This window comes from Podarcis liolepis (assembly GCF_965112155.1).
Source record: "Podarcis liolepis genome assembly, chromosome: 7".
NCBI classification, from domain to species: Eukaryota; Metazoa; Chordata; class Lepidosauria; order Squamata; family Lacertidae; genus Podarcis; species Podarcis liolepis.
The window spans coordinates 4,482,402-4,494,488 of NC_139561.1; the positions used below are offsets into that span (position 1 = coordinate 4,482,402).

General features: G+C 48.5%; 1 protein-coding gene across 3 annotated transcripts in view; it reads right to left on the bottom strand.

Annotated features, from left to right (window-relative positions):
* Window positions 1-5,817: 5,817 nt before the first annotated feature.
* Window positions 5,818-12,087, bottom strand: part of ADD2 (adducin 2) — a 77,518-nt gene continuing 71,248 nt past the window's right edge. For 2 of the 3 annotated variants that reach the window (XM_083514231.1, XM_083514233.1), the window contains 3 exons: window positions 11,836-11,992; window positions 10,651-10,767; window positions 5,818-6,351 (listed from right to left, as the gene is read on the bottom strand). In XM_083514231.1, the coding sequence (XP_083370357.1) occupies window positions 6,047-6,351; window positions 10,651-10,767; window positions 11,836-11,992 (579 nt within the window). In that variant the 3' untranslated portion in view covers window positions 5,818-6,046. Of the gene's footprint in view, window positions 6,352-9,718; window positions 9,753-10,650; window positions 10,768-11,835; window positions 11,993-12,087 lie in introns of all 3 variants that reach the window. The other variant, XM_083514232.1, reaches the window with a different exon arrangement.

Genomic DNA, 12,087 nt, shown 5'->3' on the forward strand with positions numbered 1-12,087 from the left:
GTAATTGCAGAGTGAGAGTGGGAGTCTGTTCTCCGCTAACTTCTCTTCTAAATACTATTTAAAAAAATAAGAATTGGGACTTGATAATCTTTGATTACTCAGAGCTTGCTATGCTCAAATAAATGGGGGCACATTTCATCAGGAATGTACCCAGGGCAAACCCCGAATCCATCCAAGGCATTCCCTTCACAAGAATAAAGGTAATGCTGTAGGGTGGATGGGCTGGGCCTGCTTCCAAATGTGCGGGCAAACTGGGCTTTCAGGTGGTTCTTGCTCTCCAGATACAATAGCCTCCAGTTCACAAAATCATAGATTTGTAGAGTTGGAAGGGATCACAAAGGTCCTCTAGTCCAACCCCCTGCAGTGCAGGAATCTTTTGCCCAGTGTGGGGCTTGAAGCCACAGCCCTGAGCTTAAGAGTCTCATGCTCTACCAGCTGAACTATCCCAGTTGGCTGTGAGGGGCTCTCACTCCACCTTCTCCAACTGGGTGCCCTCCAGATATTTTAGACCACAACTCCCATCAGCTCCAGCCAGCACACTTGTTCTGACTGGGAACTGTAGTCCAAAACATTTGGAGCATTCCCAGCTGGGGAAAGCTGAATAACTCGTGAGACCTGGCCAGAGTAATGAGCCACCTTTTCTGGCCTCACTCTGTGTCCTCTGCAAGGCTTCAGCATTTATTTTCTAGCCTTCCTGTGGTCTCCTTGAAGCCCTGCCTCTGCTCAGCCCCTCTGTTTAACCAGCCTACCTCCATGTACTCAACACCCTTTTCTCCCTATAGCCCCTTTAAAGACTTGGGGAAGAGGGGAACAAAAGAGAAAGTTCCTCTGGCAGCAACCGCAGAATGCCATGACCTCCCCACTTAGCAGTGGTTCCCCATGTGCTTGGCAAGCCTTGCTTTTCTTTCCTCTGCCCATGCCTCTGTAAACTGAAGGGAGTGTGTCACGCAATGAAAGCTGTTGGTGCAGCAAAAGCAGCAGTCCTTAGAGAGCAACAGGATTCTTTACAGAGTTGTTTTGGCCTTTGGAATCAAAAGAGCAGTTTCCTTCCAGGGTAGCTGGCATGACTCCCAACTGAATCTGAGAAAATATGAGCCCCCAAGCATCTTTCCATAGCATTCATGAGCCCCTGAGCCCCTCTCAGCAACGATACGCTGCCCACATCTCCACTGACAACATTCTGCAAACACAGTGTCGCCACCACCCCTTCCTCACACATCATGTGGAAACTTGTAAAGTGTAGAGCTTGTATGGTGGTCCGCTTCTGCTCCTAAATATTATTTTCCTGACCAGATCTGCTCTGTTTCACAGCAACTGCCTTTTCTGGAGAGAATTTGGACCTTGGTTTGCATTGTGTGGCCTCAGTCCACCAGATTCTGACTACACACCTAGAATCAGGGCTTCCCCCCAGCTGGAACTCACCAGAACTCAGTTCTGGCACCTCTCAGATGGGCACCATTGCTTCCAGCACCTCCTTTTCTAGAAATTTTGCACTGCCTGGAATCACAGAATTGTAGAATTGGAAGGGACCCAATAGGTCATCTGTTCCAACCCCCTGGGTGAAATCGAGCAGCCGTTCTTCAGACTCACTGCCTGAGCTGGCGACTTGGTCTTTGGAGGTGCCATTTCAGTGCTGGGAGAAGGAAGATTCTCAGTGAGGTTTAAAGGTCTGGGATACAAATATAGCAATGAATAAATTCAAGATTACATTGAGTGATATATATGAGAGCATTGGTTGTGGCTTACATAGGAAGCTGCCCTATACAGATTCCATATAGCTCAATATTGTCTACGCTGATTGGCAGCAGCTCTCTAGGGTTTCAGGCAGAACTTTCTCCCAGTCCTGAAGATGCCAGGGATTGAACCTGGGATCTTCTGCTTGCAAGGCAGATGTTTGCCCACTAAGCTGTGGCTCCTCCCCACACTTTGCATTTGTTTGCATTGAATGGTTATAGCAAACTTATCAGCTCAGGCTAATCAGGTAATTCCGCCACCTTCAGTTGTCATGATTTTGACATGCACACCTGGCAAATGAAATCGAGGCTGCAGCAGGCAGGACCAGTGAGTTGCCCAGAAATTGGAGGGCTTCCCAGGAAGAAGGAGACATGGCCCCAACCCTTCCCAAAGGGATCTCCTGCATAAACTGCCCATTCAACCTACCATTTAAGCAATGTTTGTGTATAATGAACATTGTTTGATGTTATTAGCTGGTCTGTGGAAGCACCAGAACCAGAGAAGCCTTTTGTTGTAGTAGTTTCATAACAGCAGGACATCTCCAGTCACTTATTCTTTATAAAAATGACTGAGTTCTAAAATATTCATTCCCTTTCATCTGTTGAGGAAAAGGGGAGGATTTGGTCCTTATTACAAGAGAAATGAGTTTCTCTATGCAAAGCACCAGTATAATTTTTGAGGTACAAGAAGAGTGAAATCTCTCCATCAGTGAGTTTAAAAGAAGAAATGCATAGCTGTCAACTTTCAGATTTGAAAACAAGGGATCAGCAGCCTCACCTGTCCCAGGAACAGTCCACGGGATATCTAAATAATCCGGGATAGCAGCGGGAAGCGGCGCTGGAATAAGGGAATTTCCCGCAAAAAAAGGGAAGGTTGACAGCTATGGAAATGGGGTTGGTTATTTTACTCTCAAAATGTACTTGTATGCACCAGCGGAGCCCCTGTGTGGACACACACTCCCCACTTTCTAACAAATGGGATAAAAGAAGCAACTTCTCTGGCTCAGATAGGAGATGGTTCCTTTATGAAGGTGTTGCTTTCTGGGTATTGTGACACAGAGACCTGATCTACTCCATGTGAGCAGCTCTCACCCATTTCAGTGTGTCTTGTGCAGGAGAACATGCACGGAGATTGTGCCCAAATAAATTTGCATTACCCTTGTGATTCTTTGCATAGGCATGTTCACATGAGAGCAAAAGGCCATTGCTTAAGTCTCCCTAACTGGCCAGTGGCAGAGGTAATGCATAGGGGACTCTTGGCAATTTCAGTTTCTCTCTGTTATTCCAATCTTAAATCCCAGTTCTTCACATTTCCACATCAGTTTGCAATGTATTTTTTAAGTCCTGCTGGAAATTCATTAGCATTTTAGTGTGAATTTCCTCTAACACGCACATTTCTGTATGCCATTTTGCCTAATAACAAATTTTAGCAAAGCATATTTTCTTCAAACACAACACATATTTGTATGTTATTTTTACTAGTCTATGCATAGGTACAGTACGCACAACTTTACCTCTGTAGATGCATTACTGTACACACCACTTTCTCAGAAAACTGCAACACAAAATTTGGAGGATAGTTGCTCTTCAATTTGTATATTGTTTTGGGAAGTGTGAATTGGTAATGTTGCCTTTCATTGCAAACTGAATCATATTTCTTCCCCCGTCTCTAGTGCTAGAACACACAAATTTGTTCTGGAGCGGGAAATAGCAGGGGTTGAAGTGTTAAAGTCTCCTGCAACACCCCCAAGAATCCTGATCTGGATTGTTCCCCCCACCCACAGCACCCCAGCAACACCCACAGAAAAAACCCCACCATTCACACTTTTGCTAATTGTGCAATGGTGTCGTGCTTAGTTTGGCCCCAGTGCTAGTGAAGGATCACACTTGTGTGTAACCTAATCCTAACTGTTCTTTTCTTAACTTTAGAAAAACCTACTTCTGGTGGGGCAATAAGAGAAGTGGCTTCACATATCCACCTAACGTTTTCACCTTTCTTAAATCGCCCCCCCCCAATGTTTCTTTTTTCTTGCTGAGTCTCAAATGCAGAGCAAAGAACAATGTTCAACTACCAGAGTGGAGGCTCGGATTGGAACAGGGAACTAACTGACTGGCAGGGAAAATGTTAAGCACTGCTCAGCCCCCCCCCCCCCAATTTTCTCAGTCCTGATCACCAGAAGCAGCAGCTTTATTTTCAGATGAGGTGAAACTGCCATGATGTGCCTGTAATGCTTAGCATGGCTTGAAGAATTTAAGGGCAGGAGCATCCAGACGTCTTGGACCACAACTCCCATCAGCCCCAACCAGCATGGCCAATGGGCAGGAATGATGGGAACTGTAGCCAGACTACACCTGGCTGTCCCCAACCCTGCCTGGGAGGAACAAAGACCTCTTTGGTGGGTCCCCAGCCACTGCCCCCCCCCCGGATCCAGCCAAACAAAGGAAAACACTAACAGCTCTAATTAACTTCCGTTGAAAATCTGTATCTGTGTCCCAGCTAAGCATCGTGAGTGATGCTCAGATCACTTCTAAAGGTGAATGCAGTAGAGAGAGCAGAGGCAGGCCATTTCTGTGCAGAACCTGCGCCCCGATCCAAGTGGCTCTCAAAAGCAATTTACAGCTGCAGCAAATTTTACAATCACTTGTGAAAACACCTCAAGCGTGATAAAATCCCTTAATAGTGCAGTAAGTGAGAAAATAGTATTTTTGTAAGCTTTCCATCGTATTATCCGTTGTGATTACACAAGTGACATTATCGGCAGTGTTTGTGGCTGTCTTGATAGTCCAGACAACCAAACTAGCACTTACGTGGCTGAAATGGAGTTATCGTAATACATATTTTCCTTAATGTAGTGCAGGTGGAACTTGGGAGAATCTGATTTATTTCCCACTAGGGCACCAGCACTTTACCAGCAGCTGGAACAGAGAGGGCCTCTCTAGATCTGATGGAGCTGCTGGGTGGCCACAGCTGACCATCTAAGGACAAGAAGCTCCCTTAGATCAAGCCAGGTCCCTGATCCACCTCACCAAGCTTCAGCCACTCCAACTGGCAACAGATCTCAGAGGCGTCATCAGGTGAGAGACCTCCTTTGGTCCTGTGACCTGGTGTCCTTTTCTCGCCCGAGACACCTCAAATTGATCCCTGGATCATGTGCATGCAAAGCACATGCTCTACCCCCGAGGAGACGTGTGCGTGCGTGGGGATATTGCAGCCCATAAATCTAAGCGGGTTTCAATCCAGAACCAGGAGACAGTCCTCAAAACAAGGGAAATCGTTCCACCATTTGTTAGCCTGGATTGTGAACCGGGGACCAGCCCCCTGCTCATTTTGAAGCCTGGAGCAGAAAATCCACAGGGTACCCCCAGTACATTGAGAAGTTCTCCTGCACAAGCCCCATCAAAAAGAATATGAGATGTGCAAGAGACTCACCATCCTCTTGTACACCTCACAGCGACTTCCAATGAGGAAGAGCTTCTTATTGGATTGTGCCCCAGGGGTCAGCTCTGTTCTCTTCCCCTTTGCCAGCCTAATGGCACCTGCCCAACCTTGTTCCACCTGCAGGGCAATCCGCTGGCACAGGGGGCGCCAGTCCTTATATTAAAACACCCACCTTCCCTAAAGGCATTTAGTGTCACTCGTTCGTACGGAAAGGAGGTCCCTGGTGCTCAGCTGGCTCCTGGGTCAGATCCTTGCCCAAGAAATCCCACAGCCTTCTCCAAGGGCTTCTCGGCAGCCGAAACAGCTTGTCCGCTTTAAAGTCCAGAGCAATTTCCGTCAGAGATTAATAGCGGCAATTGGATCAAGCATCCAAAAAGCCAGTCCAACCTCCCGTTCCGCAGGTTCCCTGCTTCAGCAAGGGATCAGCACTCCCCCCAGTGCACACCAGTATTTCTGAAAGTGACCTGCTGTGCACTAGAAAGCAGTCCATGGGAAACTTCCACGCATGGGCCTGACGTGGCTTGGGACGTTTGCGCTGTGAAGTGACTGGCATTCAGGGGCAAGCACCCTCTCCGTCCCAAAGGGAGCAGTTAAAAGGACAGACTATCTTGGTTATATCCTTGGATTTGTGGCCGGGAGGCATTTCCTCACCTTCCCAAGCAAATCCCATGGGGGAAAAACATTCCAGGGTCCTCAGCCTCTCTTTTTCGTCGCCAAAAGAGATGCCACTGTAAGGAGGAGTTTTCCCTGTGGTGGCAAGAGCAGAGGGAGTAGCGGAAGGCAAGAGGAAGAAGAAAAGGAGGAGAAAGGAGGAGGAAGAAGAAGAAGAGGAGGAGGAAGAAGAGCAGCAGGGAGAAGCATCCAGGAGAGGACCTCAAGACTCTGTCTTCTCTTTCTTTTTGCTCTTTTTCAGAAAGGACGGGGCCCGGAATTTCTTTTTCTTCTTTGAAGGAGACTTGGAGGGGGAGCCCTCGGGTGACACAGGTCCACTGGTGACCGTCTCTGTTTTGTCCTTAGGGGCGTCGGTGTCTGCGTTGGTGGTCATCTGGCTCATTCCTTTGCTGAGCAGGTCCTCTATGTTCTGATCATCGTCCTTGCCGTTCACCACCACCGTGCCTGGGTCGTCCGCCTTCTGGTCAGCTTCGGCAGGCGCCTGGCCACCGTCCGCCTTCTTCCCACCTTTCCAAAAGAAACAAGAAATGAGAGCTGAAGATTCAACCGATGTTGTCTTTCGATTGCACCAGGAGTGATGCAAAACAAGTAGTTCAAGTGCAAGACATAGACGGGAGAGACCTGCTCAGCCAGGAGGCTTACTGGGTGACCGTGGGGCCAGTCCCTGTCTCTCATCCTGATCTGCCTCACGGGGTTGTTCTGCAGAAAGGGGCACAGGGGTGTGTGTGAAACAATAATAAAGGGCTAGAACAGATGGGTGACAATATGATTGGGAGTGAGGAGATGGAGAGAATAAATAAGGTACGTTCAAGAAAACAAACACCAGTAACTAATATTGCTTCCTCACCAAAATGCAATTATTATTATTATTATTATTATTATTATTATTATTATTATTATTATTATTTTACTACTGTATTAAAATAAATAACTTTTTTATTGTTAAGAATGGCTAACAATAAAACTGTAACATTAGCAAAGGTTAGAACTACAATGCATAATGATTGTCGTTCCTTTGGAGAGCCAGCAGTGGTGCAGTGGTTAGTGTTGGAATCTGACCTGGGAGAACCGGGTTCGAATCCCAGCTTAGCCATGAAGCTGGGCCAATCACTACCCCCTCAGCCTAACCTACCCCACAGGGTTGTTGTGAGTATGAAACGGGGAGAGGGAGAACCACCCACACCACCTTGAGCTGCTTGGAAGAAAAGGTGGGCTGTAAATGTAATGAGCACATAAATAACTACTGAAATACTTTGTACAGCAAGAACCATCATGTCCTTATCCAAATGGTGCCTGCTCCAAAGGCCTGCCTGAGCAGAGCCCTTGAGCGGATGCCTGAATGAACGTTGGGATGGGGAGGGACAAGCTGGTCTCAAGAGGAAGAGAGTTCCACACTTGGAGCCTCTCCTGCAGACTGCAAAAGCCTGGGGCTGGCCGGGGCTGCAGAGAGAAGAGGCGCTTCTTCAAGCAGCTGGGTCCAAGTGCCGCCATCTTGAACTGGTCCTGCTGCAGACACTGCAATGCTTTCATGATCAGTGTCATCAGACCCTACTGGACGCGCAGCAGGATTCTGCCCCACTTTTCGAGGGAGCGCACAGCAGTAATCCAAGCAGCAGGTTAGCAAAGCATGAACTACCGTGGGTAGGCTAGTCTCCACAGGGCGGTAGGAGGGCCTGCTAGGGCTGGGCATAGGGACTCCTAGCCGCGGAGGCCACGAGAGTCTCTGTCGACAGTTTGGAATCTAGGAACAAAGGAAGACAGGAACGTGCCTTACACTGAGTCAAACTGCTGGCCCATCAAGCTCACTATTGCCTGCACTGACTGGCAGCAGCTGTCCAGGATTTCAAGCAGGAGTCTCTCCCAGCCCTATCAGGAGCTGCCATTGAGGACTGGACCTGGGATCTTCTGCTTGCCCACTGAGCTGCGGTCCAAGCTGCACATCTGTTCCTTTCAGGGGAAGGCTGCCTGGTTCGGAACAGGCCATCTAGGGATTTCTCAGATCCAGGAACCCTTACCCCCACAGCTTCCACCTTACCAAGATCCTTCCTCAGCTTATTGGCCTTCGTGCAGCCCATACAGCCTCTTCAGATTAAGCCCTCTAGTTCTTTCCTACAGATGTTTAATAGCATATTGGTGTTAAACAGAGCTTTAAAGTGTTCCAAGTGCAATCTATAGGCGCATATTATCTATAACCCTTACAACAACCCCACAGGTAGGGGTTAGGTATATTGCAGATGGCATGGGGTTCAGGCTTAGGGATGGTGGCAAGCACTAAAGGAACCTAGAAAGTTCCCAGCGCATGTGAGATTTGAATATAATACTACTAATACTAATACTAATATTTCTACCCCGCCCATCTGGCTGGGTTTCCCCAGCCACTCTGGGCAGCTTCCAGCAAAAGATTAAAAATACATCAGTCATTACAAACTTCCCTAAACAGGGCTGCCATATAGTTGTTTATTTCTTTGACATCTGATGGGAGGGCGTTCCACAGGGCGGGCGCCACTACCTGGTTTCCTGTAACTTCGCTTCTCACAGTGAGGGAACCGCCAGAAGGCCCTCGGAGCTGAACCTCAGTGTCCGGGCTGAACGATGGGGGTGGAGAAGAAGGGGCTTCCTGGTCTGTTCCTGGATCTCTTATGCTACACCACTTCTTGTACATATTCTGTACTACATGTTACACTAAATATTTTTGCAATATGCCACAAAAGCACAATGTATTGCAAAGAAAACTTTGCTAATCAGCAGACTGCATATGATGTAGGGGAGCCTCCCCCCCCAACCATAGAGAGGTTTCTATACTCCTCCAGGGTGGGCCTACTCCATCAACCCATTAGGAAAAGTCTTAACAATGATGAGAGCTGCAACAAAGTCCAACATTCAGTTCTGTTCAGTACAAATTTATTACAAATGTAGGCTGCAGTCCTCTATTAAAGTCTCCTTCCCTTCCCTGAGTGGAATCAGAAACGGAGACGGGGGCAATTCAGAGAGGCTGCTCAAGAGGCAATTCAAATCCTCCCATCACATTCATCAGGATGCAATAAAAGAGGCCAAACTACAACGATGGTTGCCACAGGTCCCCCATCCCTGCTATATTCTTGTTATTATTATTTACCCATTGCTCACTCTAAGGTCCCTGGGTGGGTTACAACATTGAAACCTGTCCCAAACAACTTACAATCACAAAGCAATGGTGGGCCCTAAAAACTTACACCTCAAGTGTCAGAAGCCAGAATAAAGAGGTGCATCTTCAACATTCTCGGGCAACTGTTAAATGATGGTGCCAGACACACCTCTGGGGGCCACCACAAAGAAAGCCCTCTCCTCCTGGGCCACCAAGCCTCCGAGGGCAGACAAGCTACCAGGAGGCCTCCCTCTGCCTATCATAGCACCCAAGGGGGACTGTAGGGAAGGGAGTCATCTTTCAGTTATTTGGGGTCTGAGACATTTAGGGCTTTAAACACTAACGTAAGCAGCTTAAATGGGGCCCAGGAACGAACTGGCAACCAGAGCAGCTGTTTTGAAATGGGTTAAAAGAAATCCAAAGGGAACCCCAGCCAGCAGTTTGGCTGCCCCTCTCTACACAGAGATTCTGGCGGAGGCTTTTCCTAACCATGCTTAGCCAAGACCCTGTTTAACTGGAGCTTTTGGGGACGGATCCTGAAACTCTGCTTGCAAAGCGGATGGCCTGCCACTGCCCTGTGGGCCCTCTTGGCATCATGCAACTGAGTCCATGTTTTACACACGTTTGCAGCTCCAAAAATGAAAGGGTTGATCAGCCCTGAGATGCTGAAATGGAGGCTGGATTGAGGACCCCGTCCCCTCCCCCCCCGGGAGCAGCTGAAAATTGAGAAAACAGCCTCTCTATACTTACTAAAGTGACAAGTATTCAGAATCAGAGGGAACTCCTTTGATGAGAGCAACACATGGAAAGAGAAAGGAGACAGTGTGGAGACAAGCACACCAAACACAACGAGGCACAAATGAGACAATGCAGGGGGGGGGGGAAGCAACAACACTACACCCCCCCATAGCCACAAGAAACCATGCCCCTCTCGGATCAGGGCCACACTTCCACTACACCCTTGAATAGGGCGGGGCATCACATCCTGGGGAGGGTAAGATTTCACAGCATCACAGAATTGTAGAGTGGAAGGTTCCCAGGGGTCATCTAGTCCAACCCCCTGCAGTGCAGGAATTACAGCGAAAGAGTCCCTGGCAGGTGGCCACCCAAGGAAGGAGGGTCCACCAGAGCAGGGCCAGGAGGGAAGGCAGGCCTGAATTCTCCCCCTGCCAGTAGCTGCTAGAATTAGCTAGCTGCTGCACATCTTGTTATCTTACAGGCACCAGGGGGTGGACCTTTTCCGCTGTGCCGCCCAGCCTTCAGGAGTTGCACCCCACCTCTCGATAAGACATCATCTGGGAATCTTTTAAGACTCTCTTGTTCACCCAAGCATTTGCCAGAAATTAGTGCAGAGGAAGTAGATGTACCAGGCCCATTTAGCAGGGACCCCCGGCTGAAATTCCATTATAAAGAAACAAAAAAGAAGCAAGTCTCATATCTCCTAGACTCAGGTATGAAGCAAAAGGTATAGGTACTCTTCTAAGCGGTTTTTGTGGGAAGAGCTAGCCTGGCTGCTCCTGCCTTTCAGCCTTTTTAGCCACCCCCATTTCTCCAATCCTATTAAAAGCATCTAATCCAGTGGCCACCAGCTCATCTTGTTGCTGTGAGTTCCAAAGCCTAACCTTTCATGGTGTGAAGAAGCAGGTGCTTGATTCCCAGAGCGCTGCAGAGGTTTCCCTTACCTTCTGAAGTCTTGGGCGGGCTTTTTAACGGAGGCTTGGCTGGGCTCTGGACTGTGGGGTCTGCAGTCGACTCCAAAGGGGCCGTCACCTCTTCCTCCAGGCTTGTGTCTTTCTCACCTGGGAGGAGATGGGAATACAATGGAAGAAAGCATGTCTCAGGATGCCTGGATGTCCACAAGGAGGGAGCAAATCCCCCCATCTCACTGTTTCTAAACTGATGGGACACAGAGCTGAAGGAGACTGCCAGGGGACCTCCTTGCTCCTTTGCAAGGAGGAGGAGGTCTTTCAATCCCCCAGGACAGAGAGTTCAAAGGGAGGCGTCACAACTTGCTGGGGGCTGTGGTCATCAGCACAGGGGCCCAAAATTCTGTGCAGCCAAGGCAACATTTCAGGTGGCTCACCTACTACCAAGCTGGGTTTGGGGTCCTTGTATTAACTTACAAAGCCCTGAACATCTTAGGTCCAGGGTATCACAGGGATCACCCGAGGATCCCAGCTCAGTCACTGCAGGAGCATTGATAGTTCCTGGCGTTGGAAAGACTCCTTTGACAACAGCAAGTAACTGAGCCTTTAGTGCCACCAGTCCAGTCCTGTGGAACTTCCTGCCACTAGGGGATGAGTTTATGGAACCAAGGGAGCGGTGGCCCTGAAAAGAGTTGGAAGCCACTGCCCTAGGGATGAACTATTTTTCACTCTGTGATGACTATATCATAGGATAGGCATTATAATACATAATTCTCTCTCTCCAGGGTCAGAGCAAGGCAGTGGACTTTGGACTGTGAGCAGGAGAGTCCTGTTATAGGATGGGGAGGGGGTGGTTTGGATGTCATCTCCAAGTCTGTGCTGCTATGTCTGTGAGATGGGATTCTGTAGGAAAATAAACGATTCACGTGGTAAAAAATAAATGTGGAAAACATAAAATTCTCCCCCACCCCTGTGGCTCTAGCACACCACCTACAAATTCCTTGGAACCATCCATATCCCCTCCTTCCCAACTAATGCTTCTTTCTTGTCTCTCTCAGCTGATGACACAGCATTCATCTCCCCAGAGTGTTTAGGTGGCCCCTATTTTATCAAGTGTCGTTAGTTGTTAATACCAAAGCAAGCGCTGTGGTCTTTCAGCCCACTCAAGTTTCTAGTTCTCAGCCACAACCAGCCCCTGTTCTCCTGAACCATGATATTTACCATCGAGACCCAGTTTCTTTCTTTCCACTTCCTTCTTGTACTCCTCCAGCTCCTGGTCTGTCAGCTGACTGAAAGGGTTTGGTGGCTCTGGCTCCGGAGGAACCTCGTTGTGGGATACATCCTTCATTTCTCCGTCTGCCAAGTGACTCTCTGTAGACTGCATTGAGAGGCAAGAATGAGGTAAATATGGGGGGGAGTCTGTGGGCAGAACCATGGGGGCTGGAAAGCAGAAAGGTGTTCTGGGCCCACGGA